This window comes from Periophthalmus magnuspinnatus, chromosome 12 (genome assembly GCF_009829125.3).
Source record: "Periophthalmus magnuspinnatus isolate fPerMag1 chromosome 12, fPerMag1.2.pri, whole genome shotgun sequence".
NCBI lineage: Eukaryota > Metazoa > Chordata > Actinopteri > Gobiiformes > Gobiidae > Periophthalmus > Periophthalmus magnuspinnatus.
The window spans coordinates 6,801,389-6,828,247 of record NC_047137.1 but is presented as its reverse complement, the minus strand read 5'-3'; the positions used below and the strand labels follow the sequence as shown (position 1 = coordinate 6,828,247).

Here is a 26,859-nt window from a genome sequence, read left to right as displayed (position 1 = left end):
ATCGTTCATATGTGAAACCTGGAACAATATTTTTTGGGGGTCAATATTTATCATGTGTACTTTTTTTTGTTTTTTTTGTTTTTGCACTTCTGGGAAATGTTTTGTAATTTTTTGGCTATATGGTAAGATTTAAGGCGTAAAAAGTTGAATTAATAACATCTATGACTCATTACAGATGCAAGTGTTTAACTCTGCTGCTTGTTTATTGCAGCTCATGATACATCTAGAATAGTTTTTGTGGTTCAAATGTGCTCTGTAGTTGTTGTGTCAGTGGCATAAATTAGTTTCAATACTATTGTTTATCATCTATATTTACTTCAACAATATATCTAGACTTCAAAATATGTTGTGGCTACAGGCCTATCTAGAACATGTATTTCATCCACAACATCTTTCAGTTTTTTATTGTTGTTGCTATGGAGAAAAAAAACAAAAAAAAACAAAAAAAAAACAATTTAAACATTTACTCTGCATTAAAAAAATAAATACATGTCTAGGAGAATCAGTGAGGCATATATCAAGTCTGCATTTTATTAGTTCAAAGTTAGGTCCATATTAAAAGGCATTTCTCAAACTTTCAAACCAAATCCAGAAGACTTGCCATGTTATGTGCCATGTATATTAAATGAAATGTTCCCCAGCATGGCATTAAAGTGGTCTATCTTGCATTTATTCAGTTATAGTTGATTTTATTTCCCAAAAAGTACTTGAAAAACACAGCTTTTCTTGCTGTTAGTAGAGTCTCTCTACAGATCTGACCTGCAGCTTGGCCTGATGTTACCTGCTTATCTCCAGGGGGATAGCACAGTGCCATACTGTGGAACATTACAGGCAAAGCTATAACATTTCCATTAGGACAAGCAGGTGTCAAAGTTAAATAGTGCATAGTTACATTATAGTAATTTTTTATAGTCATATTGCTGAATTTTAAGTCTAGTCTTGTTTCCCGGATCTGCGCTCTGGGTATTTCTGGGTATAAGTTCTGATCACTTATCAAGCACAATGAAAATTTGTCTTTTGCTCATACAAAAAAAGATAAATAAAAATATGTAAATGTAGCAAATTAAGTGTATAGAATGCATTCAGGAACAAGAACATATGAATGACAAAATTTTTATAAAAAAAACCCCCAAAAACCTTATCTTCACCTCTGTATGACTATCTTGTCTTTTACCATCCTTAGACTGTCCTCTCTGTCTAGCCCTCTTCCTCTCCTCCTCTACTCTTCATCAGAGAACCTGCCTCTCCCTCTCCTCTTCGTCTGAAGGAGGTCATGCTGCTCCATTGATCCGCCCCATTGATCTCCCAATATGTCTCAGAGCGTGCTTCTCATTTAGAACCCGACCGCTGGCCAATCATTAATCTACATCTGACCATTAACCAATCATTAATTTGGGTCACTATTTTAAACAGAGGCCTCTGATTGGTCCAGACCCTGTGACCACTGGGTTACCATAGCGAAAAAGTGTGACAGCACTCAATCACCCTCACCCGCCTGCTGATTAAAAAAGCGTCATGAGGAATGAAATGACAACAAGCAAAGTATATTAAATTATTTCAGAGGGGATTTTGTTGACTCGAGGCAATTGCAATGCAATTCAATTAACACTGAGGTTAGTACCTGTAATCGCCCGGATAGCAACTTTAGCGGTTAAAAGAGGAACAGAGCAGAGCTGAGACAATTAGTCCAGTGCAGACCCAAGTGTGTTTATTTTTCACCATAATTTTACAAAGAAACAAGAAAAAACGTTTTTAAAAAATCAGCCTTTGCAGTACCTGTTATACATACAGCACCCTCTCACGTAGCCACTGAGATTTTTCCTTTTATAGAGCCTCTCCCTAATTGGGTGAGCCCATTCGGTATAACAGGTAAGTCTTTCTCCAATCCAGTTCTCTTGTTAAAATTCAGCTCCAATCAACCATTGTTTACCAATTTATTCAATTAAGTTGTTAATTAAAATAGAGCTCCGTGTTACTTCACTTGTTTTAACAGTGAAAACTAATCACATTCCCCCACAAAGCTAAAATATACAACACCCCTCCTTGTTAACCCCCAGTGGTCTGCCCCGGAACCTTCTTAAGGTGCTTCGGCTCCCCGGGGACTCATTTGGCCGAAACACCTAAGGCAGACAACATGGGTAAGTTAAAATTTGCACAATTACAATCAATTCAGTGATACACATTTATCAATAAAACATTTTAAACGCTTGTGTATGTCCTTCCTTTCTGCTAGCCTCCATGATGGTAATGGACTAGCTACATTACAGTACCTAAAGAAAAATGTAATTCTGTCAATGGAATAAAGTTTTAGAGTGAAGAAGTTTTGTTGCTCGTCCAAGCCGCTTCTTCAGTTCTGGTCAGATTGCTGGTGGACACTGCCTTCTGTCTACTGGAAGGGAAGAGCTAACACACAACAATCAGAAACTGTTATTAACATCAGATTGGGGTCCCAAGCTGCTCTCACGACAGATGGAATTTTCCGTTTGCTATGGATCATAACTGGCAACTGAGGGATTCCACAGACTACTTAAATTAGTGTGAGAACAGAACTCAAAAGACATTTCCTCTTGAGGATGCTGCATATGATATTAAAGGTGCACCATGTAACTTTTCTGGTGGAGGGTATGCTGCCCACTTGTGTCTTTGGAAATGTTGCTGCTTTGTCTCTAATAAAATGATGACAAGTAAAGCATTTTATTATTTCAGATGTGATTTTGTCGATTGTAGACTTGCAAATGAAATTAAATAAATGCGTAAATTTGTGCAAGAAAGTAATTGTTGTTGTTTTTTTTTGTATGTCTATGTGTTGGGTTTTTTTGTTGTTTTTTTTCTATTTCTATCAGACGTTATTAAAGGTGCACTGTGTAACTTTTTCTGGTGAAGGGTACGATATCTGTTGCCTCCATGGAGATATTGCATGGAATCTTCCCCAGCAAGCCACTAAACTTCAACATTACTTTACTTGTACTTGCACATTGGTTTTGCAATAAAATCAGACATGGAATCCCCCACAGATTCTTCATCTGGAACTGAGCATGCCAAGCCAAGTTACAGGTCAGTTCTGTGGAGAGGCAACACTGTTTAAAGTACAATTAGGTATTTTTAACAGTATAAACATCTGCAATTCAATAAATATGAGGTTGATAAGTTGGAATTCATTCGGTGCTTGGTTACTACATACTTAAAAATATAATCAAATATACATGCTTAAAGTCTTAAATGTTCACTGTGCTTGTTTGGGTTTTTTTTGTTTTGTTTTGTTTACTACAGTGAATCTGCCTTCACCTTACACCACTGATGATGTCCATTTTCACTGCCTCCATAAATCCTCATTTTGTTAGAGCTCCTGCCAGCAGCTATCCTTAGTCAATATGTTTACTATTCCTCTCTGCATGAACGCTTTCCAAAATTTTCAACTTGAGCTATCCGTTTAATGCCCCTAACTCTGCCCATGCCACTCTCAAAAATCACTTCAACAGCTTCATTTTTGCTTCCTACAGCTTTTATTTCTTATTTTCTTTATTTGTAAAGGGACAGGAAATATTAATAAACATTTGAAAATATAAATATGTAAAGATTATACTAATGTGGCCAATTTCCACCTTCAGTCCCTTGGTAGGTTTATGTCAAACAGTCTACACACTCACTATACACACAACACACTCACTATACACGCAACACACTCACTATACACGCAACACACTCACTATACACGCAACACACTCACTATACACGCAACACACTCACTATACACGCAACACACTCACTATACACGCAACACACTCACTATACACGCAACACACTCACTATACACGCAACACACTCACTATACACGCAACACACTCACTATACACGCAACACACTCACTATACACGCAACACACTCACTATACACGTAACACACTCACTATACACGCAATACACTCACTATACACGCAACACACTCACTGTACACGCAACACACTCACTGTACACGCAACACACGCACTGTACACGCAACACACTCACTGTACACACAACACACTCACTATACACACAACACACTCAATATACACACAACACATTCACTATACACACAACACACTCACTATACATACAACACACTCACTATACACACAACACACTCACTATACACGTAACACACTCACTATACACACAACACACTCAATATACACACAACACATTCACTATACACACAACACACTCACTATACATACAACACACTCACTATACACACAACACACTCACTATACACGTAACACACTCACTATACACGCAATACACTCACTATACACGCAACACACTCACTGTACACGCAACACACTCACTGTACACGCAACACACTCACTGTACACGCAACACACGCACTGTACACGCAACACACTCACTGTACACACAACACACTCACTATACACACAACACACTCAATATACACACAACACATTCACTATACACACAACACACTCACTATACATACAACACACTCACTATACACACAACACACTCACTATACACACAACACGCTCACTATACACGCAACGCACTCACTATACACGCAACGCACTCACTATACACGCAACGCACTCACTATACATTCAACACACTCACTATACATACAACACACTCACTATACACGCAACACACTCACTATACATACAACACACTCACTATATGCACAACACATTCACGAAACACACAACACAGTTACTATACACACACCTCACTCACTATATGCACAACACACGCACTATACATACAACACACTCACTAGACACACACCTCACTCACTATACACACACACACACACACACCACACTCACCATACAACACACTCACTATACACACACACACTACACTCACCATACAACACATGCACTATACATACAACACATGCACTAGACAGTTAGTTACTTTATTATCCCCGAGGGGAAATTTGTCTTCAGCCATGTTCACACAGGGAAAAACGCCATTTACATACAATACAACACAAACACATCACATACATTGGACAGACCCAAGGCAAGTAAATAAAACACAACACACTCACTATACACACAACACACAACACGCTCACACAACACACTCACTATACAGACAACACACGAACTATACATACAACACACTCACTATACACACAACACACTCACTATACACACAACACACTCACTATACACACAACACTCAACATACTCACTATACACACAACACTCAACATACTCACTATACACACAACACACTCACTATACACACAACACACTCACTATACAGACAAAATAAATAAATAAAATAATTAAATAAAATGTCGTTTTGGTCTCCATGGTGACAGTCATTGTTGTAAATGTTTTGAAAATGCTGCCTGTGTCATGTCTGATCAGACTGTGTGTTCCACATTTGACCTGCTCCATGAGTAAAAGACAGTTGTCCAAAGTCCTTTCCCTAAACGGCACAGTCCCCTCTAGAACCTGCTCTGTCTCCACTCTGTTTAGTGCTGCTGTCTACAATCATCAGTCACTTTCTTTATTTTATTTTTCCTGCATATTGAAATTTGTCCTCTGCATTTGACCCATGGGGCAACCTCTATAGCTCTACAACTGACCAACCTTTTCCCCACTATTTTAAGATCACTTATTGGTTGTCATTAAGTTTATTTATTTATTTATTTATTTATTTATTTATTTATTTATTTATTTATTTATTTATTTATTTATCCATTTATTTATCCATTTATTTATCCATTTATTTATTTTTTATTTATTTATGTATTTATTTTTTATTTATTTATGTATTTATTTTTTATGTATTTATTTATTTTTATTTATTCATTCATTCATTTATTTTTGCATTTTGGCACTAAGATGCTTAATATTACTTGAAGAATGTAGCTTTTTCATTTTGCTCCTCCGTAAAACAGCGACAGTAAATCCAAAATGTTATTGGACTAATAAAGCAGATACTAACACAACACCTGTTCTAATTTTAGGTGTAAGCTCATAAAAACACACCTTATGAAGTTCAGTTTTCAGTCAATAAATATTTATGCGAAAAGCAAAATATTAGAGCAACAACTGAAAAGTGACTTGCGTGCTATAGAAATATGGAAATAGAAAGTTAAAACCAGAAACAGAATATTCTCCAAAAGAGGGTCATTTTTATGCCATACTGTGAAATTTTATGGCCAAAGCGATATTTCCATGGAGACGAGCAGGTTTGTGGAGATGCAGGCCCGCTCAAAGGACTTGTGGTCTTTTCTACATTTTTCAGCGCAATCAAAAATGTAAAACAAACAAACAAACAAACAAAAAAACATAGTTAATTTAATTGGCAATCAGGGATTTTTTAAGTGTTATTTTTTTTGTTTTGTTATTTATTAATGTCATTTCTGGATTCCACACTGTAGTAAAATAAATAAAAACACAATATACCCTAACCCTGTGTTTTGATTTCGAATTTATTTTATTTATTTATTTATTTATTTATTTTCATTAGATCAGCACTACTTTTCCTTGCATTGAAACCAGAGGAATTGGCCAAACAAATAAATCATTTTGTTATTTATACATCCTGCAGGTTTTGAGAGTGTCTTTACATTATTCCACCTTCCCTCTCCACCGCATGTCTTTGGTCACATATTCCTTATGCAACTTGTTCCCTGTCACACTTTGGGAGAGGGTGGGGTAGTGGGTGGACTAAGGACTGTGGAGGAACGTGCGCACGAGTCCGCGCTCTCGTGCCGGAGGTCTCGCCGGTACAAGTGTCAGTGTGGAGGTTGACTCGAGCCAGGCATCACGCGCGCAAAGGACAACATCCATGTATATATTTTTCGTGCTGTGTTTGCATTGTTTTCGCCTTTGGACTCGCGCGCTCTGGATACGGATTTGGGGATAACGTTGAGGTGTTTCCACTGGATTGGAGTGTTTGGGAATGTGCGTGATGCGCAACAGAGCAACAATTTGGAGCTTTGTGTTTTACCTCACGCAAAAGGAATATGCCATGTATCTTTTCTGCCTCTTGTTTTGTAACCCAAGGCTTGAGTGATGCTTTGAGATGAAAAGGGCCACCTTTGGAGATCTGCTGGTGCCGGGTCTCGCGCTTCGGCAGCCTGTTGTTTGTATCCGCGGACCGACGCACCACGACGCGGCTGCAGCTGCGGAGCGCCAGGCGGGACGATGGGGCTGACGACGAGGATGAACGGTGCGTGTCTCCTGCTGTGCGCTCTCACCTACCTGCCTCCGCGCGCACACTCGCACCCGCAGCCGTGCCAGGTGCTCAAGAGGATCGGCCACACGGTCAGGCTCGGAGCTCTGCACGTGCAGCCGCGGCTCTTCGCACCCTCTGCCGCGTCCGAGCAGTGGGACGACAGGCAGGTCAGGTCAGCCAGTGCGCCTAGGTCTGCCAATCTCAGGACTAGAGGCACGAACAGAAACAAGAACCAAGCGCGCCAACGGGAGGACAACAGCCCAAAGGAGAACCGCGTGTTCTCGCCAAGGGACTCAGTTCTGCTCGCAGTGGAGGCTATGAACCGGGCCGGGATTTTGCCCTATAACCTGACCATGGAGATGGTTCTGGCGGTGGGGTCTGGACTTGGAGAACTGCCCGCCTTTTCCTTCGCCTCCTCGGACTCATCTGCCGCCCCGGACACCGAGGAGGACCCGCTGTCCTTCGTGGAAAGTGTCTGTCACACAGTGGTGGTCCAGGGGGTCTTGGCCATGATCGCCTTCCCGCGCAACAGGGACGAGTTTGTAAAGTTGGAGTTCGTCTCGAGCGCGCTGCAGGTGCCCGTGGTCAGCGTGGTGCAGCGGGAGTTCACGCGCTTCAGCCAGGTAAAACTTCCTGCTGAGTTGAGTGTGTTTGGAACTGTTGCGCGCGCACACATAAACAACTGTAGTGACGTGAACGTGGGCGCGCGGGTGGCAGCACGTTACTGTACACAGCAACCACAGCAACAAAAGCGCGCACGGATTGGCTCGCGCTGACACAAGCCTTGTAGCAGATCCGATCGATGTGAAATCATACAAATGTCATTAGTAACCCGCGTTAAGGAGCCCACTCCGGCTGCGCCTGTCCCCTGCAGTTTGAAGCATTACATTCCACCTGTCTTCTGTCTAATTACATACATTCAGATAGAGCAGCATTGATGAAAGGTCTACTAAGAGTCATTTTAATCATTCGTCTAGGCTGTCTTCTCTTTTTCACTAATATTGATTTTTTCATCTTGGTTTTAAATGCTCTCAATCGGGTCTAAGTGGTGAGTCAATTACTCCAACAAGCCAATAACAGTGGACACGATGTTGGTGTGGTAGACAGATAAAGAAAATGAGTTCAGCCCATTGGTCAACCTATTGATCCTTCCATTTAGGGAATTCATTGTATTCTCGTCAGTGGTGTTAATATATTTCATCATACGGATAGTGCTGAGCTGGATCAAGCCAATTTGTGTTGCTTCGTTGTCTTTTTTGTAGACTAAGCTCAATTTTTGTTGTATGTATATCACAAGAAAGAAGTTTTGAGTCTTTATTTGTATCTACGGAGTAATTGTCAACCACTGTGTAGTTTTCATCTACAGTTCAGATGAAAAGGAGACCAACCAAAATGCAGCAAAATATTTCAGAAAATCTCTTGTCTGATCGAAAAGCGTTCTTTACTGTGTTCTAAAAACTAAACTAATGAAAAATGGTCATTTGTGTCGCATGATGCTCAACCCAGAATCAAATACGTTCCATCAATAGGTTCTAACTGATTTGAAAAAACACCTTTACAAACGTACACACAAAATGCAGTTTGTTAGTGACTGTTTTGATTGATAGCTCAAATTGTCTCTCCATCTTCAAACGTGAGCCGTGTTTTTTTTGAAAATGTAAACCTAAATTTAAGTTAATTCAAGCCAAAGCTGTTGGATTTGGACTGGTGGAAGTTTCAGCACCATGGACAGCAACAACCGTGTTTAGCCAGTTAGCTGCTACTTGTTCCTTGTACACACTTCATATTTAAACTTTTGATGAAATTTAACAAGCTCAGCGATACATCAAAGTATTTCATGCAGTGTGTACAGTTTGTTGTCGTGACAGTACAGTAAAGGTCGCAGTGTAAGATTTTACAGCCAAAATCCCTTCTACAAATTGTTGTTTTGGTTGTTTGTTTTTCTCAGTACAACAAAAAAAAAGGAATTTAAAGATGCACTGCGTAGCTTTTCTGGTGGAGGGTAACACCATCTGCTTTTCTCTACACAGATGTCATTGCTTTTGACAATGAACGTATGAAATCTCAAGGCATTTCATTAGTAATCCAAGCAACTGTAACTGAATGAATGCAAGATAGATATATTAAATAACATGTTTAATATTCCAAGGAAAAGCGCCCACCAGAAAAACTACATAGGCACATTTAAATCCCAATTTTGAAAACGTCAACACCGGTATTGACGTCGCAACCGTGCAGCCAACACTCCACTTTTTTTCTCAGATCTGCCTTCGTTCAAAGCTGCGGTCACATGGCATCATTTACAAAGCCTGCAGTGCAAAGTTCATTGGCAAGCTCCGATTGTGGCCTGAGCTTAACCGAGAATAGTTTATTTATGCAAAGCGGTCCAAACAAAGAACTGGCTGATAGAAACTTTTGGCTTTTGGCCTGAGCTAGTGATGCATTCAAACTGAACACTGCCCAGGGCTGTATTTTAAAAGTTTTCCTCAATTTCAGGACAACATAGCCGATCTATATGTATGGAAGCTATAGGTGGAAGTTACAGAATTGTATAATAGACATAGATCCATAAACAGTATCTTGAAAAAATACCTTAGGGTTATTTATGCGCTGTACCATGGGAATTGAGGGAGAATATTTTGCTTCGGAGCTAAGACAACTGTTGGCTATATTGAAATACCCTCCAAATGTCATCCGCTCACGCTCTGACAATCTTTTAAAGGTTTCTTTGGGGAAGTTTGCGCAAAAAAAACCCTTGTTAATAATGACTCCAGTGACCGATCAGTGAACTGCGATGCTTCATGCTGTGCGCTCCCCTCTGGAGGCATAGGCGCTGGAAGCTAGCTGTTTAGGCTTTGTTGACATTAGAACAGAGACATCAAGGCGTGAAAGCTACATAAGCTGAAACCAATATTTGTGCGGAGTCGGAAAACTTTTTATTTTTTTAACAACTTGAGTAGAGATTTTGGGGTGAATCTCCTCTTAAAGTGGGACTAAGCACCTGAACTCTGCCCGAAAACACATTTCAAATAGAGCTGTTAAACTGGGGGATTAGAAAAGAGAGTGACAGGGGGGGGGGGGAGGGTCTGGTTCTGGTCATATGAGGAACAGTGTGATTGGTCTAACAGGTTTCCACACTTCAACAGCCAATTGTTTGCAATCAGATACACCTGGCTTTAATCAGGACAGTTCTGTGTAATGTCACGTAGTACTTGAAATTGCAGGGGCCACTGGAGGCTGCACACAATTTTTTTTAAATTTTATTATTTACCAGAAAGCTGTAAATTGGCCTAATAGACTAAAAAGTGTGCAAAATGCCTAGGAGCTGTACACAATACGATTAAAATACCATGTGCACAGTTAAGTGGCAAAATTTGATTGATTGTTTAGTTCTACTTTAACAAGGAAACGCCTTTAGTAACAAGGAAATTAAAGGGGCTGTACCCGATGTTTGTGTAAATATTATAAAGCATTTTTATCAGGCACAAACCAGGAAGTAACTCCGGTGCACTATTAGCATACTAGTTGTTGTTAGCTGTGGTGCGATGACAAATTTCCACTTTGGCCCCAAAAAGTTGTGAAAAGTGTTTAAAAACTAATTGTGTTGAACAAATGCTCGAAATGCGTTAAAATTCTAAGGAATATGTTTTGACTAAAGCTGTCTAAAATGAACCTATAGCATGCTAGTTGTTGTTAGCTTTATCGTCACGTCAAAACCATGCAATGTTCTCTGAGACTTGTGAAAAGTGCTTGTAAACTCATTGCAGTGAATAATTAAGATATTCTGAATGCATAAGGTCAGGGAGGAATAATTTGGACCACTGCTAACTGTTTAAAATGAACGTTTTAAGACAGTAAAACTCAGAACAGCATGTTTTGTAAGGGTTAAAGACGCTGTACCTGTCTTCCATAGGCTAAGACAAGTTTAACGTGTAACAGCCATAGTATTAGGGAGAAGTTTGGGAGTGTCAGACACACTACTTATTACGAATCTAGAATGACTATCGGTTTGGGGCGAGATACAAGGCTGGACATTTATCCCGCCAAAAAAGCACTCTTCTGTCAAATAACCCAGCTCAGAATTATAGAGCAGTAGCCAGTGAGTTAGAATAGTGGGGAAAATGATACCTGCTGAAAATAAAGTGGAAATGACAGACCAAAAGTCAAGATATTATGTATTTGTTGTTTTGGGCAGTAGTAGTTGTGGTTTAGTTGGTTGAGTTTTCACCCACTGACTCAAAGGTTGACAGTTTGATACCTTCATCCACTAGTTGTTATTGTTGTTGTGTCCTTGGGCAAGACATTTAACCAACATAGCATTACACTGACCTTCAAACTCCACATTCACAACCCCATTTTCTCAGGATCAAAGAGGCATTATATAACTTTTTTGGTACCTGCTTGTTTCCATGAAGATGTTATTACTTTGCCTCCATGGAGACCAGCAAGTGATGAGCGACAGATCAGATCTACGGAGAGATACACTGCCTGGCCAAAAAAAAAAAGTCACCACCTGGATTTGACTAAGCAAATGGATACAAGCCTCCTCTAGGTTCAGCAACAGCCTGTGCTCAAAGAACGAGGTCAGCTGACACCTGAATATACTGAATGACCAGGTTATTCCAATGGATTTTTTCTTCCATTCCAAGATGACAATGCCAGGATTCATCGGGCTCAAATTGTAAAAGAGTGGTTCAGGAGCATGAGACATCATTTTCACACATGGATTGTTCACCACAGAGTCCAGACCTTAACCCCATTGAGAATCTCTGGGATGTGCTGGAGAAGGCCTTGGAGTGTGTGACCCCTTTTTTTTTTTGGTGGCAAAGTTTTTTGTTTTTTTTTGGCTAGGCAGTGTATTTTGCCAATACCTTTTTTGGCATTAGTCCACGAATAAGGGGCCCTCAATCGAATTCTGTATTGAATTCATAGCAGGTAATTTTAAAAGCTGGAATTTTGGGGTCCCTTCAGTAAATTTGAACAAAACTGAAGTCATTTTCTGTAATCTGGGGTAAATTAGATACATTTCTGGTTTTCTATTTATTATGATTGTAGGGTACTTCTCTCCAAGATTCAAAGGGGGCATCCGTTATTATAAAAACACTTGTGGCACAGTTGGGACTAACCTGTATTTTACACTTGTGTCACTTATGTCCAAATCCTGTGTTGGTGGTTGTCAGCGGAGCCTTAGACCTTTGCATCCCTGTGCTCTGCCCCCGCTCTACAGTGCCCCCCGGACAAACGTTCTAGGCAACAGTCCAGTCTAAATCTTGCATCCACACTCCTGCTCTCGTGCTTATGTTGCTTCTACAAGATTTCACTTGAAATGTGGAGAGAAATGGTTGCGCTTTGTTGTGGTTTTTTGTACTATTGACAAAAAAACATAGACATATGAATGACTGTTTGTGCTCGTAGCTCCGTGAATAAGAGGTGGATGGGTGAAAAACAGAGACCGACTAGAAGCTTGTGGGCTATAGAACATTATTTTGAATTCCAAACTCTGTCCACTGTCTTTGATTTTGTGCTGTATGCTTTTAATTATTAGGCTCATTCGGATGCATTATATCTCACTGCACACAGAAAATGCTGTCTGGGACCCTTCAAACAGTTTTATTTACATGTTTTTTTTTTATGGCTACGATTTGTGCCTAGGTGACCGTCTATGCCCAGAGCCGGCCTGGTAATAAAAACACCTGTAATAGAACAAATGCAAGATATTGTAGAAAGCAATATCATGTCCATGGATCCAAGCAGGTGGTGGACCCTTCACCAGAAAAAAAAAAAAAAAATTACATAGTGCATCTTCAAGTTGATTCACAATGCAGTAAACAGTGATCTCCACAGTGTTTATTTTTTGTGCACGTTTGAGTGACTGAGTGGAAGAGATAATTAGCTGCCGTTTTTTTTCTGGTGTTGATGCCACAGTCTGCTAATTAATTTTGTAATTCAGCACAAACAGCTTTCAGAAGTTTCAGAAGTGGTTGACGAAAAACCTCTTTGACACAAATGTGCAACAGTTGTGTTACAGCGCACTAATTACAGGGAAATAACTTATTCTTGCTTTTACTGTTTTAGAACTATTTTGTCCTGTATTATCTTGAGTTTGGACTTGGTCTCTAGCTCTGTCAGCTCTTCAAAACTTCAGAGTCAACAATTACACCTAACATTCAGGGATCAGTAGCTTTTACAGGGTGGTTGGGCGTTCAGCACCACGGACAGCGATCATTATGAGCTTGTTTCTGTAGGGGTGGATTGCATTGTCATAAATCCATAACACAATTTCTTCTTTTGTCAGTCCAACGGAAATGGATTAAACGTGCCTTTAATTGTATTAGATGAGGTTTTAAAGAGTTTGCACCTGATTTTTTACTTTGTTAAAATTGTGACAAACACATTTAGTTAATTGTAAATGCTTTGCAGTCATCCAAAGTTATACTGAACATCCTAATTATTCACCGTGATGAGTTTATAAGTGCTTTTCACAACTCTCAGAGACAAGTGAGGAGTTTGCTGGGATGGTAATACTAACAACATGCTAACGCACACTTCCTGATTATCGGACAATAAAAGGCTTTCTGATTAGATGTAGACTTATTTGACCTCAAGAGCAGCTTATACAATATATCTGCACTAGGGTAAGACCAATTTTGCTCAAATACATGGGAAAAAATCAGGTAAAGCCTTTAAGTGTCAAACAAATGTGACAAATGTGTTTACGAAATAAGGAATATTCAAATTTTCATAATCTTCAAAACAACATCCATGATACTATCAATATTTTTGATAATATGTCTATCTTTTATCTTTATCCATCTCTAAGAAAATGGTCTGTTTCATTTTTTTTATGTGTAATCTATTTAAGGAGCTGTGTGTAAGATTTAGATTATATGATATGAGATAATGATGATGTTCCAATCAAATAACTTTTACTGATAACAGTTCTAATGCTGATTTTTTCTTATTTACAAAACCTGATGTCCCATTTACTTTATATGTTGATGTTTTGGTCCTCAAGACAATTATCCAATCAGAAAGCAGAATGAGCCTCACATGAATCTCTCATTTAGGTTGCCAGTTTCAATGCTCAAATCCAGTGTGGACCTAAAATGCCTCTCTATGATCTGAATCGTCACTGCCTAAACCCCAGCACCTGCAGAACGCTACATAGTTCCTTTAAACTAAGGTAATGGACCTTGATAATCCTTGATAATCTTTAATAATCTCTCTACATCTTGTCGTCATTATGAGTTTGGGAGTTCATTCACAACATTGAATCGTGTATAATTGAGATTGGAGGTCCTCACCTGCTGTGCCTGGAGAGGTTTTCTTGCTTGTGTTTGGTGTTAAGGAGCAGCCACCCACACAGAGTTATTAGTGCAGCGCTGTGGAGCTCTTTAATTAGGTGGCACTAACAGGGCAGTAACAGCATTTCAATGAGCGCTAACGACTAGCCGCATTTTCTCCACTAGCATTGTTTGGGAGGGCAGACAGCGGAGTATTGTTCCCCGCTAAATGTGTAGGGGTTGGTTTTTAGATAAGATTGATTTTTTTGTTTAACCACCAGGAAATATTTTGCTGTTAGTGGAGTCTGGTTTTCAATATTCTAGTTCTGAGGAAAAAAATATGTTTTCGGTGCATTGATTTTGTGAGCTGTGGGTTGAATTTAATGCCACCCACCAATGAAAGACAAGTTTTTTAAATGGACTAAAGGGCGAAGTGGTGGAATGTCTTGTATATAGACTAGCACCATCCATTTAAATGTTTTACTTTAATTCCCTTCACTTAACCTCATAGCTTTACCCTGGTGTACACTGAAACGATTTTAGAGGTCACATTGCCTCTGCTGATTCATATGTGCGCAGCATTTCGGCATTTCAATTTGGCCAAAAAGTAGATGAGATGCTAAAAAATGTATAGCGATTGACCCAGTTTTTTATCGTTTTATCCTCCATTAAGGGGTAACTAAAGCCATCTGCTGCTTTTGAGAGTTCACAATTCACTATAATTGGCTAAACTTTGACTGACCAATAGGAGGATGGGGAAAAGTGCCTCTGTTTGAGAAGAACATAAAAGCACTGAATCATGATATTTCACGAAACTAGCAGACCGTGGTTCAGGTTCAAGGTTGGGACTGAATACATTTTGCTCAGGTGACAGGTCAAACCTTAGGGTAATTAATAATAGTAACAGATACTCCCTACTGTAAACAACTAGGGGTGTATTAGCGATTCATTTTAACTATTTATATCTCCCCGAAAGTAATTCATAAATAAGTAAGTATGGCGTGATTTTTATGGAACTGGATCAACGCTCCATATAACTCAATCCGTTTGACTAGAATTCCCAGCAGGTTTCTGAAAGTAAAACATTCTGAACTGAGGTTTTGAACTTTGAACACTGTGAATGCCTCCCGAGAGCAGTTCATTCAATATATTGACCTTGTTTGACTGCAGCCGTCTCTAAAACAAACACACAAACACACATTATGAAAGCTCTCACCGCTCTGCTCGATGTGGGGTGTGTAAGTGTCCAAGGACTAAACAAGGAACTGTTTACAGATCAGAAACACCACGGGAACTCTGGCACCAAGGGAAATTTCTTGGTATACTGTTTTAAAAGATATCACTCATTGGCTAGCTGCAAAACAAAATATAATCTTACAGCTGATTGTATTTATGTAAATGTATTTTATTTAATGTGCTGCCCGGTAGTGATCTAAAGCTGATTTCTTAAACGTTCACCCCACTTTTCACCTTCAATCAGCCTCTACTGTCCTGTCAAAGAAAGTCTACAGGTCAGAACTCTAAAATACACCTTTAAAAGTGAAAATTAAAATGTGTTTTATTTACCGTAGCGTCAAAATCACATCATGATCTCTAGTTAGACGCATTTGCATTTGAGGGCAGACGCTTGAAACATGTTGACGTTCTGTGAATTTCGGCAAACGTTCAGGTTTTTCAACTCAGAAATCCACACCCAAGCTCACCACATGAACAGTCAAGAACTTGAAACATGTCACGGGATTGTTGAGCCGTAGACTTTGCTTGTAAACCTGACACCCCTGACCATATTTGCTGGTAGATTGCTTCATTGTCGTACTGGAGCTTATGTTGTATGTCTCTGTATAGGGCTGGGTGATACAACAACAACAAAAAAGCTTATGGATTTCCTAAACATAAACAAGAAAGGCTTTCAATTGTTGCTATTTAAGACCTAACTCCATATAAAATAAATATTGGTGCAGTACTTTTTGTAATAATGAGAAGGATGTAAGGTCCAGTGTAATTACTGTACAAGCATATGTAGAATCATTAGCCTGTGCTGTCTACAAACAACAGAACTGCTGCCTCATTTAATTGAACAGGATAAACTACATTAATATCAGCACCAGACTGTGTGCAGTGAGCTCAGGAATGGTCTACGATACACTATATGTGCTAACTCATTTTTATTCTGTAAACTAGTTTTATTAAGTTGTGGACAATTTTAAAAGTTCTTAAATTAGAATCCAGTCTTTTTGTGTAAGCATCCACAGTGTCAGCGTAACATTATGTCTTTACATAGCTCTGAAGTGCAGTTATATAAGAGATATTTCATACAGTCTGGCAGGCTCTTAACTCTCCTATTTTACATACCCCCATACTGCAGGCTCTTTGTGTAACTTCCTAAGTGATTAATCTTTTATTGATTTAGGTTGGAATCAGAGAAACGTGCTGAGGCTGTGTAACATTCAATTACCATAAAGTCATTTGTAGATTAAAGGCGCTGTACCTGATTTTTTACTGTCTTAAAAATGTGAAAAACAGAACTAGTTCATCAGTTTGCAGTGGTCCAAAGTTTTCCTTACTTACCTTATACATTCGGAACATCCAACTTTTCATAACTTTTAGAGACTAGAGCAGATTTTTGCCCTCACCGTAAAGCTAACAACAACTAGCATGCTAACTGGGCACTTTCTGTTTCTCGGTTGATACAACACTTTATAATCAGATGCAGACAGTACACAGTGGACTTATTTTGACCTCAAGAACAACTTATACAATACATCTGTGCTGGGTAAAGACTTTTGCTTAATACATGGAAAAAAAATCTAGTACACGTCCTTTAATCTTATTAGCATGTTTAAGGTAATTGTGCAGAGTGGCATCACCGGTTGAATGCGTAATACTTGTTATACTCTCTCTGCTTTCAAATGATAGATCTATATAAATTTGAGGGTCAAGGCCTTAGGAGGTTCCTATGAGAGTTAAAATGTGCCTTTTTGCAGTATATATATATATATATATATATATATATATATATATATATATATATATATATATATATATATATATATATATATATATATATATATATATATATATATATATATATATATATATATATATATCCTACTTTACCAGCTCAGCAATTCCGTGTAATTGATTATACGGGCATGCCTTTGATAGAACCAAGCTTTTTGTAAAAATATAAGAAAAATACAAAACCATTTTAATCATACCTTTATCCAGATCAAGGGAAATCAATATTCTGTCATTAGTTATGCTTCTTATCCAACGATTGGTTTCAGATGTTGTGATCCGGTGCAGTATTTGCCAAAGTTGCAGTTTTTTGGGCTTGAAATACTCTGCTAAATGGTTGTTTTTTGGATGTTTTTTGTGATAGATGATATAACAGCAGTGATAAAAGAAGGTTGATGTCAGTGAGGGGATTTCCACATTCAAAAGCACTAGATGAATGCATATAAGAGACTGCAGCCTTGCACAGAGAAAAGATATTTACTTAAGAGATTGAGAGAGCGTGGGTTGCATGGTGGAAGTTCAATAGAGTAGTTACTTGTACTTGGTGTAGTGTAGTGTTGCTGAATGTATAGGATATAAAACATAAACCATTGAGTTTCATAAGCTATAACATTATTTTATTGCTACTTGTAAAATACACAGGGATGGAAACTAGAGGAAAGTTGTTACTCTACTAGTGTAATTCTTAGCCATAGTTTGCAAAGATGAGATGAGACAGCAGCCACTATCTTTATAGAACGTCATTATGGTTTGAAAATTGAATACTGATACCATATTATAATGGTGTTTCTTCATCAAAAACATGGTATTGGGTTTGATATATCCTGTATATTCAATCTGTTTTCCTCTCCAGAGATGACACTTCTTGATTCCCACCTGTCATCATCAAAATGTTAGATTATGTACTCTGCTACGGCACAGCAGTGAAAGCCCAACTTAAAAGTGTGTCATTATAATCTTGTCTTCTACCCAAATTTAAACAATTTTATCTTTAAAACAGTCACATCAAACAAGAGGGAAACACTCATAAGATTGTGATGATAAATTCTGCCACACACAAATCAAAAATATTTTGAAATGTACCGAGAGTGTTTGCAATGCAGCAGCCCATCACCAATTCGCCAGCACGACATGACACCTTTGTGTATTTTGCGCTACTTCATTGTCATTTTAAAATCTTGTCAGAATAAGGCCCATTCTGCAGTTTGGCAATGCAGGTAGTTTTATTTTGAAAGGCCCACAGAAAGTGTTGAATTGACGTTAGCAGTGCTTTGACATAGCAGTATCTGCTGGAGGAACTTTCTGAAGTTTTGGGCCACATGGGAGTGAACACACAACTGAATGGCACTTTGCAGTCCGCAATGAAACAAAGCAGAAAGACATGGCACACGGCATGGGAAGGGTCAGCCACTGACAGCTCCTCAAAGAGCCACAGCAGAGTCTGAGCTGATGGGAGAGATGTGAGAGGGGAGAGTGGCCACCAGAGAGTGCAGCCATGACGGCTCCCCTCCTTTGGCCACATGCTTCTCTCACATCTCTGACGTCAACTTAATTGTACCCATAAAAATGTGTCCTCTGCATTTGACCCATCCTTCAATGCTACTGGGCCATGCTGTCCTGGGACACATCTCCAGATCTTGAGCTTGGCTTTCTCAGAATTTTATCTAGTATGTATGTTTAGAATACATGGGGAAAACTCATTCTTTGGGGGGCATGGGAGACACCGACAAAGACATGGAGAGAAACATGCAAACATCACAAGGCTTTGGCAGCCATGGAATCAACCTTCTGGACCTCAGTTCCACAGAAATATCCAAATATTGACATTCTATTACCATGTAATAACCAATTTTTGTAGCAAAATATTGGCAGCACTGCACTTCTCTCTAATTTAAAGAAAGGAAACCTTATCTTTACTTAATGTAGAATTGCCATTATCTGCACTGGGAGCCTTATTGTACACTGTATCAATATTGTATTGTGATTCCCGTGACCTTTCATAGCCATGTTTTGTTATATTATATTCTCTGACTGCCTTTCTATAGGCTGAAGAGCAATTACCACACATTCTTGTGTCTATTTGCTAAGGTGATTAATGATACAAATTAATTTAACCAATAAATGCCATGATGGTGTTTTTAGTGCAGAGCTGGTGTAAAAGTTTTGGAATCAATTACACAGAATCCACATGGGGCCTTTCCTGTGTGTGGGAGCTAGGCATGAGCAATGGCTGCTGGGACAGCTGTGTGTTCAGCAGACTGTGCCAAGTTATCTCAAGAAGGATCGGGAGGTCCATACAAACTGCTGCTAATTTCATCTGACAAGTTACAGGATAACGGCATATATCTTATGTGATCAGAGCTCACTGTAATACTGCACCTTCAGTAGGCTGTGAGGGGATGAAGGAGTGACTGGAGATGTTGTGATAAGGCTCGCTGAACAACTCTTTCAACTGCTCCTCAGACATAATTACATGGTCAGCCTTGCAGAAACTGGAAAAGTGAATGTATTTGCTGTCGGTTTGATCGGGATTGGGGAAACTTTAATAATTCCTGTTGAACTGAGATGCTGGCTGCATTTATATTAGGATTATATAGAAAAAGTAGCCTTGATTTGTTGGGTCAGTCATTTCCCCCTATCAAAATAATTTCTTTCATTTTAAATTATTTTCTTTCTTTTATTGTTAGATACATACAGGTTTATTGTGTTTTAATGGGCCAGCTCCACCCACTCAATCCCTTCTCTCACTCTTTCATGACAGAGAAACAATTGTCTGTGACAGTCACATGCAGTTGTTCGTGGCGTGGTTCTCATCTAAAATCTTTGATAAGAATAAAATGATCTGTCTCTCGTTTTCCTGAACTAAAGGGGTGACAGTGTCTCAGTCATCCAAACCGAAGGTCAGAGGATCCATTCATGCTCGGACCAAGTCTTGTCATTTTGTCCTTAGGCAAGACTCTTCACCCACATGGCCTAATATAAAAGTGGTGCTTGTGACTGACTGGTGGTGGTCGGAGGGGCCGATGGTGCAGATTGGTAGCCTCACTTCTATCAATCTGCCCTGGGGTAGCTGTTGCTACAATAGTAGCTTACCATCACCGAGTGTGGAGGGAATGAATAATGACTACAGTATAGCACTTTGAGTGTAAAACACATTACTAGTGTAAGGCATTATTATTCATCATTATTATTATTTCATGACCAAAAGTCAGGCACAGGACCTTTCAATAGCCCACTTTATAAACCATAGGCAAACAAACTGGCACACAGCATGCATTCTATAATTCTATTTAAACACTCTGGAAAACCAGAAATTGTTTTGGGAAAAAAAGACGTTAATGGTTAGAATTGGAAATGAGGAGGTTGTTTTGAAGGAGGATGACATACTAGCTTTGTTGTAGCGTTTGTTTGTCTAAAATCTTTGTGATGTGATGTCACAATCTATTACTCCTCTAACTGTAATTGAGTCCATTCAGTAACATATGTTCAATATGCTTCTCTAATCTCTACGCATTATGCAAAATTGACTTTTTTGAGCTGAACCTTGTTAGAATATTGTTCCCTCATTAAAAATATATAGAGAGTTGTATTCTGCTTCATTCACACTATTTCCAGTAATCCTCTGTAAAATGTCCTTTATCTCTGAGCCTCACCAAGCACTAGCTCATAAATCATCACCAGGCTCATTTTAAGCATTTCTGGCGTCAAACTGTGCTCACTATTGCGACATGCTTATATCAACATGTTTATGTTCTTCATTACCTAGTTTGTTTTCCCCATGGCATTTCCCTCAGCTATGAGCTGTAGCAGATCAGAATGTGGGAAGCTCTGAAGTTCCAAAGCAAAGGTACCTGAGAGCAAGTTTAAAGGCTGTTAACATTACGAATAATGCATAATATTTGTAAGGCATTACTTTATTTTACTTTACAAATCAGGTGCCAAATTTGTAGGGATATGATTTTGTGACTCATTTTAGAAGCATTTAACACCGGAATGTGGAGGCAGTCAAAATAAAGCTAATCAAAGCCTGATTTCTATAGTGTGAGATCATATATACTGTTCTATACTACACCACAGCATTACAGGGTGTGGCTTGCCAAAACATTCAAAAGCAACACAACAAGTGACATTGTTTGAGACTTGTCGAGATCCTCACTATTGGAAATCTATCACTCCCTGGTACACTGTCTTCAGTTCTCAAAGACTCACAATCATTATTTCCTTTTTTCTGTACAAACCTTGTCTTTCAGCTGAGTCTGTTGTTGTTTTTTTCCCCTTTTCAGTTTGTTCAAAGCCGATAAACAGGAGTATGAGGGTTATAACTGTTGTAGGTTAGTGAAGTCTATCTGTTTTTATGATCATTATTGTTTAATTGCCATTTAGCATTTATAAGCAATATTTTTATTGTTGCAAGATAATCTGAAGTAAAGAGCTGGCCTTACATGTTTCTAACTTTGTGTCTTGATGTGCTATCTGATATGTCAGATAGCAACCATGTTTGAATTGTGTTTTTGGTCAAAAGGGGAAACCCAAGAAATGTGCTGTGTTTAAGAGGACATCACACATTCAGTAGGCCTAGTTATTATGGTAAATTCTGTGACAATCTAATGTAAGAATAGACATTTACGTTACAGGTTAAAATGATCATTTTTAACACTAGCTCGGTGATTTCAAGTAGGAATACTCGGTAGTGGTGAGCAACTTTTATAGTCACTGGCTGTCAGTTGTCTCCTCCACCCAACACATAAAGGCAAGTGCAGGTGAAGTGTGTTGCCTAAGGACCATAGACTGTATATATAAATAGGCATAGTTAACCTGCTAGCTGTCACGTTCCAAAGAAGAAGTAAGTAAGTGTAAGTTCACCTCTCTCTCTGTAACTGCTGCAGTGAATCTCGTCATTTTGGTATTAAAATTGTTAATATTAACCCATTCTACACGATACTGGTGTTTCTATTTCACAATTTTGTCTATAAATCAAGATATGAATATAAAAAAACAGATAAATCAGGTGCCTTCTCTCCCCAAGGTCGCTCCCGCTAGCTTTAGCAACAGGTTTGATTGACAACATGGCCCCCCTCGTCTGTCACCCAAACTCCCCCCATGCGCCGCCTCCTCGGCCTTCGCTTGGTCCCTCACCCAAACTCCCCCCTGCTTGCCCTCCCCCTGCCTTCCCCCAAAGCTGTTATCACCAAGAGCTAGGACACACATTTACAGGGAAAAGACGTATATGTACAACCACAGTTTATGTTGTACAAGGAAGAGGTATTTTTTGGACATTATTGGAAGTTGCAGTAAATCTTCTCGTGTCCTATTTGCAACTGTAAACAGATTAACACACCCTCCAGCTCCGCTCCCTTTAGAACTAATTTCCACATCTAAGTGCAACGGGTTTGCAGTATTCTTTAATAATAAGGTTCAGGGCATTAAAAATATTAAAATCCTGTTAGATCTGAGTGCTGCTTTTGACACTGTTGATCTTGGAATCCTCTTACAGAGGACCGGGTGTTCATCTCTGGTACTGCACTAAACTGGTTCAAGTCCTATCTAGAAGACTTTGTTGAAATTGGAAAATGTGTCTGATAAAAAGGCCTTGACCTGTGGAGTGCCCCAGGGGTCAGTCCTAGGACCCTTGTTGTTTAAACTGTGCTTTAGTGATGAAACGACATCGGGCATTGACAAGGAGTTTTGGCCAAATGAAGGTACAGTGCTGGAGTATTTTAAGCTACATTAAAATGGTAACTGGTCAGAAACATTTCTAACCAGAATACCAGTGTTTAAACCTTTTTATATGTAAAACATTTTAATAACGTACTAATACTATAAAGCACGGTGCACTTTATTATGGCTGAAATAAGATGCATAGGTACAGGTTATTTTGTCTTCAGTAACAAATTGAATTCAAAAGCAGAATGCCTCCTGGATTTAAACCCATTATGTCGCCCCTGCCTCTTCTCTGGAGAATCTCTCAATTTCAATTTTCTTTCAAATTTAAGGCACTAACATTACACTCGACTTCCTCCATCCCCATTGTCACCATTTTGACTGTTTTTGCTGAGTTCTTCAACAGTCTCATGCTTCTAGGCTCTGTATTTCCAATAAGCGCTCGTGTCACTGAACTGTATGAAATATGAATGATGGTCACCGGCTCGGTTTTCAAATTTGATCTTTTTTGTCTCAAACTGTCTGTCTTTGCCGGATGCTTTTCATAGTCCTTTATATTTTGGAATGGAACTAAGCATTGTGCTGAGAAGGAAAAGACCATTTTAAACGTAATTGTTGGCTCAAGTCTCATTCAGAGTGTACTGTGCCAAATTAGAAGTGTTTTTGCCCCTCTGACCTGGGTTTGGCATTTGGGCCAGCTGACTCAAAATTTTTATAATGATTTGAAAAGAATATAATAATTGATAGACTTTTAGATTAATAACATGACGTATGTACTTTCTTGTTAATTTCTTTTTGCATGTAGACTACCAGCCAAAAGGTTGAACACACTTTTCATTTAATGCTGTTCTTTATTGTTGCTAAACATTGCAAAAATCAAAAATATAGAGCCTAAACCCAATTTAGAGAGACTTTTCCATGTGTTTGTCTTCAGTAGGCGGGACTACTGTACCGGCCTGCTCACTGGCCTCTCCAAAACGTGTGGTAAGCTGCAGTACATCCAGAACACTGCTGCTTGGGTCCTGACTAGGACCAGGATTTATGAACACATAAGTCCTGTGCTCAGGTCCCTGCACTGACTTCCTGTGGCTCAGAGAATAGTCAAGCAGCTCTGCTTGTGTACAAGTCTCTCCATGGCTTAGCACCAAAGTACATCTCCCACATGTTAGTGCCATATGAATCATCTCGTACTCTGAGGACTTCAGCGACCTCCTGCTGGTCAGAACTAAAAATGGAGAATCAGCATAACAGTTTTATGCAGCTAAAACCTGGAACACTCTTTCTGAAGCTGTGTGACAGGCCTCTACTTTGACAATGTTTAAATCCAGGCTCAAAATGGTTTTGTTTAGCTGCGCATACGACTGAAAGGGTTTTATTCTCAACTCTTCTTCTCTTTTAATGTTAATTGTAGTATGATTATTTATGTTTAAATTAGTTTGTACTGTGATTTTAATATATTTCTAATTCTGGAAAGTGCTTTGAATTACAAATAAACTTGCCTTGCCAATTTTCCTGACTCTTTACTTTGCAGATTCATACTGAAAGCATCCAAACAATAAATGGCCACATATTTAGTTTTTTAATATGTTTTTCTTTCATATATACTTCCCTATAGATGTATTGACTTTCAGAAAAAGCTCATGCATGTGAATACTGAATACTAGCGATGTTCTTAAAGGTTTGTGAGAGCTATGGGTACCATCTTCCTCCTTTCACAGTTTAAAAATCAGGTACTCCAGCTTATACTCTTGCTATTTTCTACTTTTTTCCTAATCACTTTAGACAACTATCTCTTACTTGCTTTTTCAACTTTATCTTATTTCCTTTTCTCTTGCAGAATCCTCTTCATTTCCAAGTGGCCATGCGGACGTTTGAGGCCCCCCCATCGCGGCTGCTGTACTCCCTGCTCATGATGAATGGCTGGTGGGACATCAGCGTTCTTCTCTGCCAGAACTGGAACATTCACGATTTCCTCATCCTCATAAAGAACAACACGCGATTCCACCTGGGCACGCTAGTCAATCTCACCACCACAACTTTGAGTTTTTCCTCATTATCGCCATCTGGTGGAGCGGAACAGCCATCATCGCTATCATCTGTGCCATATTTTGTTTCATCTGCTGCCACAACTACTACACCTTCCACAGCTTCACCTCTTAAGTCAGATCCGCAGCAAGTTGTCATGAAACTCCTGGATACGCTTAGAGAGACATCGACCACAACGTCTGTGGTAACTTTTGGTTGTGACATTCGGGAAGTACGGAGACTTTGGACAATCGCAACGAAAATGATGCTTCCGGACTACCATTGGGTGTTGGGTGACAGTCAAAATGTGGCGGAGCTAAGGACAGAGGGGTTACCATTGGGATTACTAGCTCACGGGGTCATGGGGTCGCCTACTTTGGATCATTACGTACAGGATTCGCTGGAGGTGGTAGCGCGGGCAGTTGGAAGCGCGGCCATGCAAAACCCGGCCTTGGCGCTTATACCTGGAACTACAAACTGTATGGATGTACTTCAAACAAGCAATGGGAGTTCTGGGGAGTACTTGTCAAGGTAAGGTGGGATTTCAGTGTGTTAATGGCATTGTCTTACTATATGTGTGTCTGTCCTCTCCATTTGCTCCATTTTTTTGTGCCTACTGGACATACAAAATTGAATAGATGCCACACTATAAGACATGAGGAATTTAAGATTGTATGAGACCATTGATTCACACACTGGGATGGTTCAAATGATCAGTTTTGGCTACAACCAGATATCAGACTCTAGACCCCGCGTGGTGGTAAAGTAACTGCAATTTTACTGGTTAGGTGAGAATAGTGCTACATGCTAGCAGTGTTTTTGCAATTGTAGAAGTTGGTAAATGAGAACAAAATGGGCAGATAAGGTCCTAATTCATGGCTGAACTCTCTCTATAAGGGAGGGAGAGCTTGAGTTTAGTGTTAGTCACACATGAGACATGTTTCAGATCAATCACAGCTTGTCTTTGGTTATACAACAGTTCAGTTTAATCATTGTCTCACTGTGATAGCTACGATCCACATTGTTGAGCCATGGCATGTGATTTTTCCCATGATTTGTGATCTTTCAACATAGATGACCAAAACCCATGCTGTGGACACCTGGTTTTATTCATTAACAATATACGAAACATATTATTTGTCAGATTAAAAGGTTGTGGTGATGTCAAGTATTACTTTCAGCACAAGCCTTTATGCCATTTCAGTAATACTCCCATAATTCAAAGTAGACAGACTTGTTTTTGCTTTAGTGGCGTCATAAAGGAATGCAGTGATGGAAAGTGTTGTTGTGACAGTTTGAAAAGGGATTTCAACAGCAAAATCTGATGTGAGTAGTCTGATTTCTTTCTGATTTGTTCTGATTGTGTTGACAACGAAAAAAAAAACTGGAAAAATCTAGCAAAGGAAAGATTTAAGATAAAATGGAGAAGATTGAAAGCCTTATTTTAACTTAATTTTTCCATTGTTTCTCCGTTGATGAACTAACACCTGAATTTGCGGTATTTCAAAATGTTTTCTGCATGTAAACACACACTAATAATCAAATCCAATCGTTGGATTTTGATTAATTTAAACATCTAAACAAATTTTACTCGACTAAGACAGCGTTGACCGATTAATCGATTAAACGAGGTACAGCCCTAGACTACAAATCTGTTTTCAAGCCACCCAGAGAAC

The 26,859-nt window shown here is 39.1% G+C and overlaps 1 protein-coding gene across 1 annotated transcript in view; it reads left to right on the top strand.

The window, feature by feature from the left end:
* The first annotated feature begins 7,165 nt into the window (after positions 1-7,165).
* grin3a (glutamate receptor, ionotropic, N-methyl-D-aspartate 3A) overlaps positions 7,166-26,859 on the top strand; it is an 89,779-nt gene continuing 70,085 nt past the window's right edge. Inside the window, exons 1-2 of the mRNA XM_033975896.2 lie at positions 7,166-7,819; positions 24,996-25,714. Coding sequence (XP_033831787.1) covers positions 7,166-7,819; positions 24,996-25,714 — 1,373 coding nt within the window. The remainder of the gene's footprint in view (positions 7,820-24,995; positions 25,715-26,859) is intronic.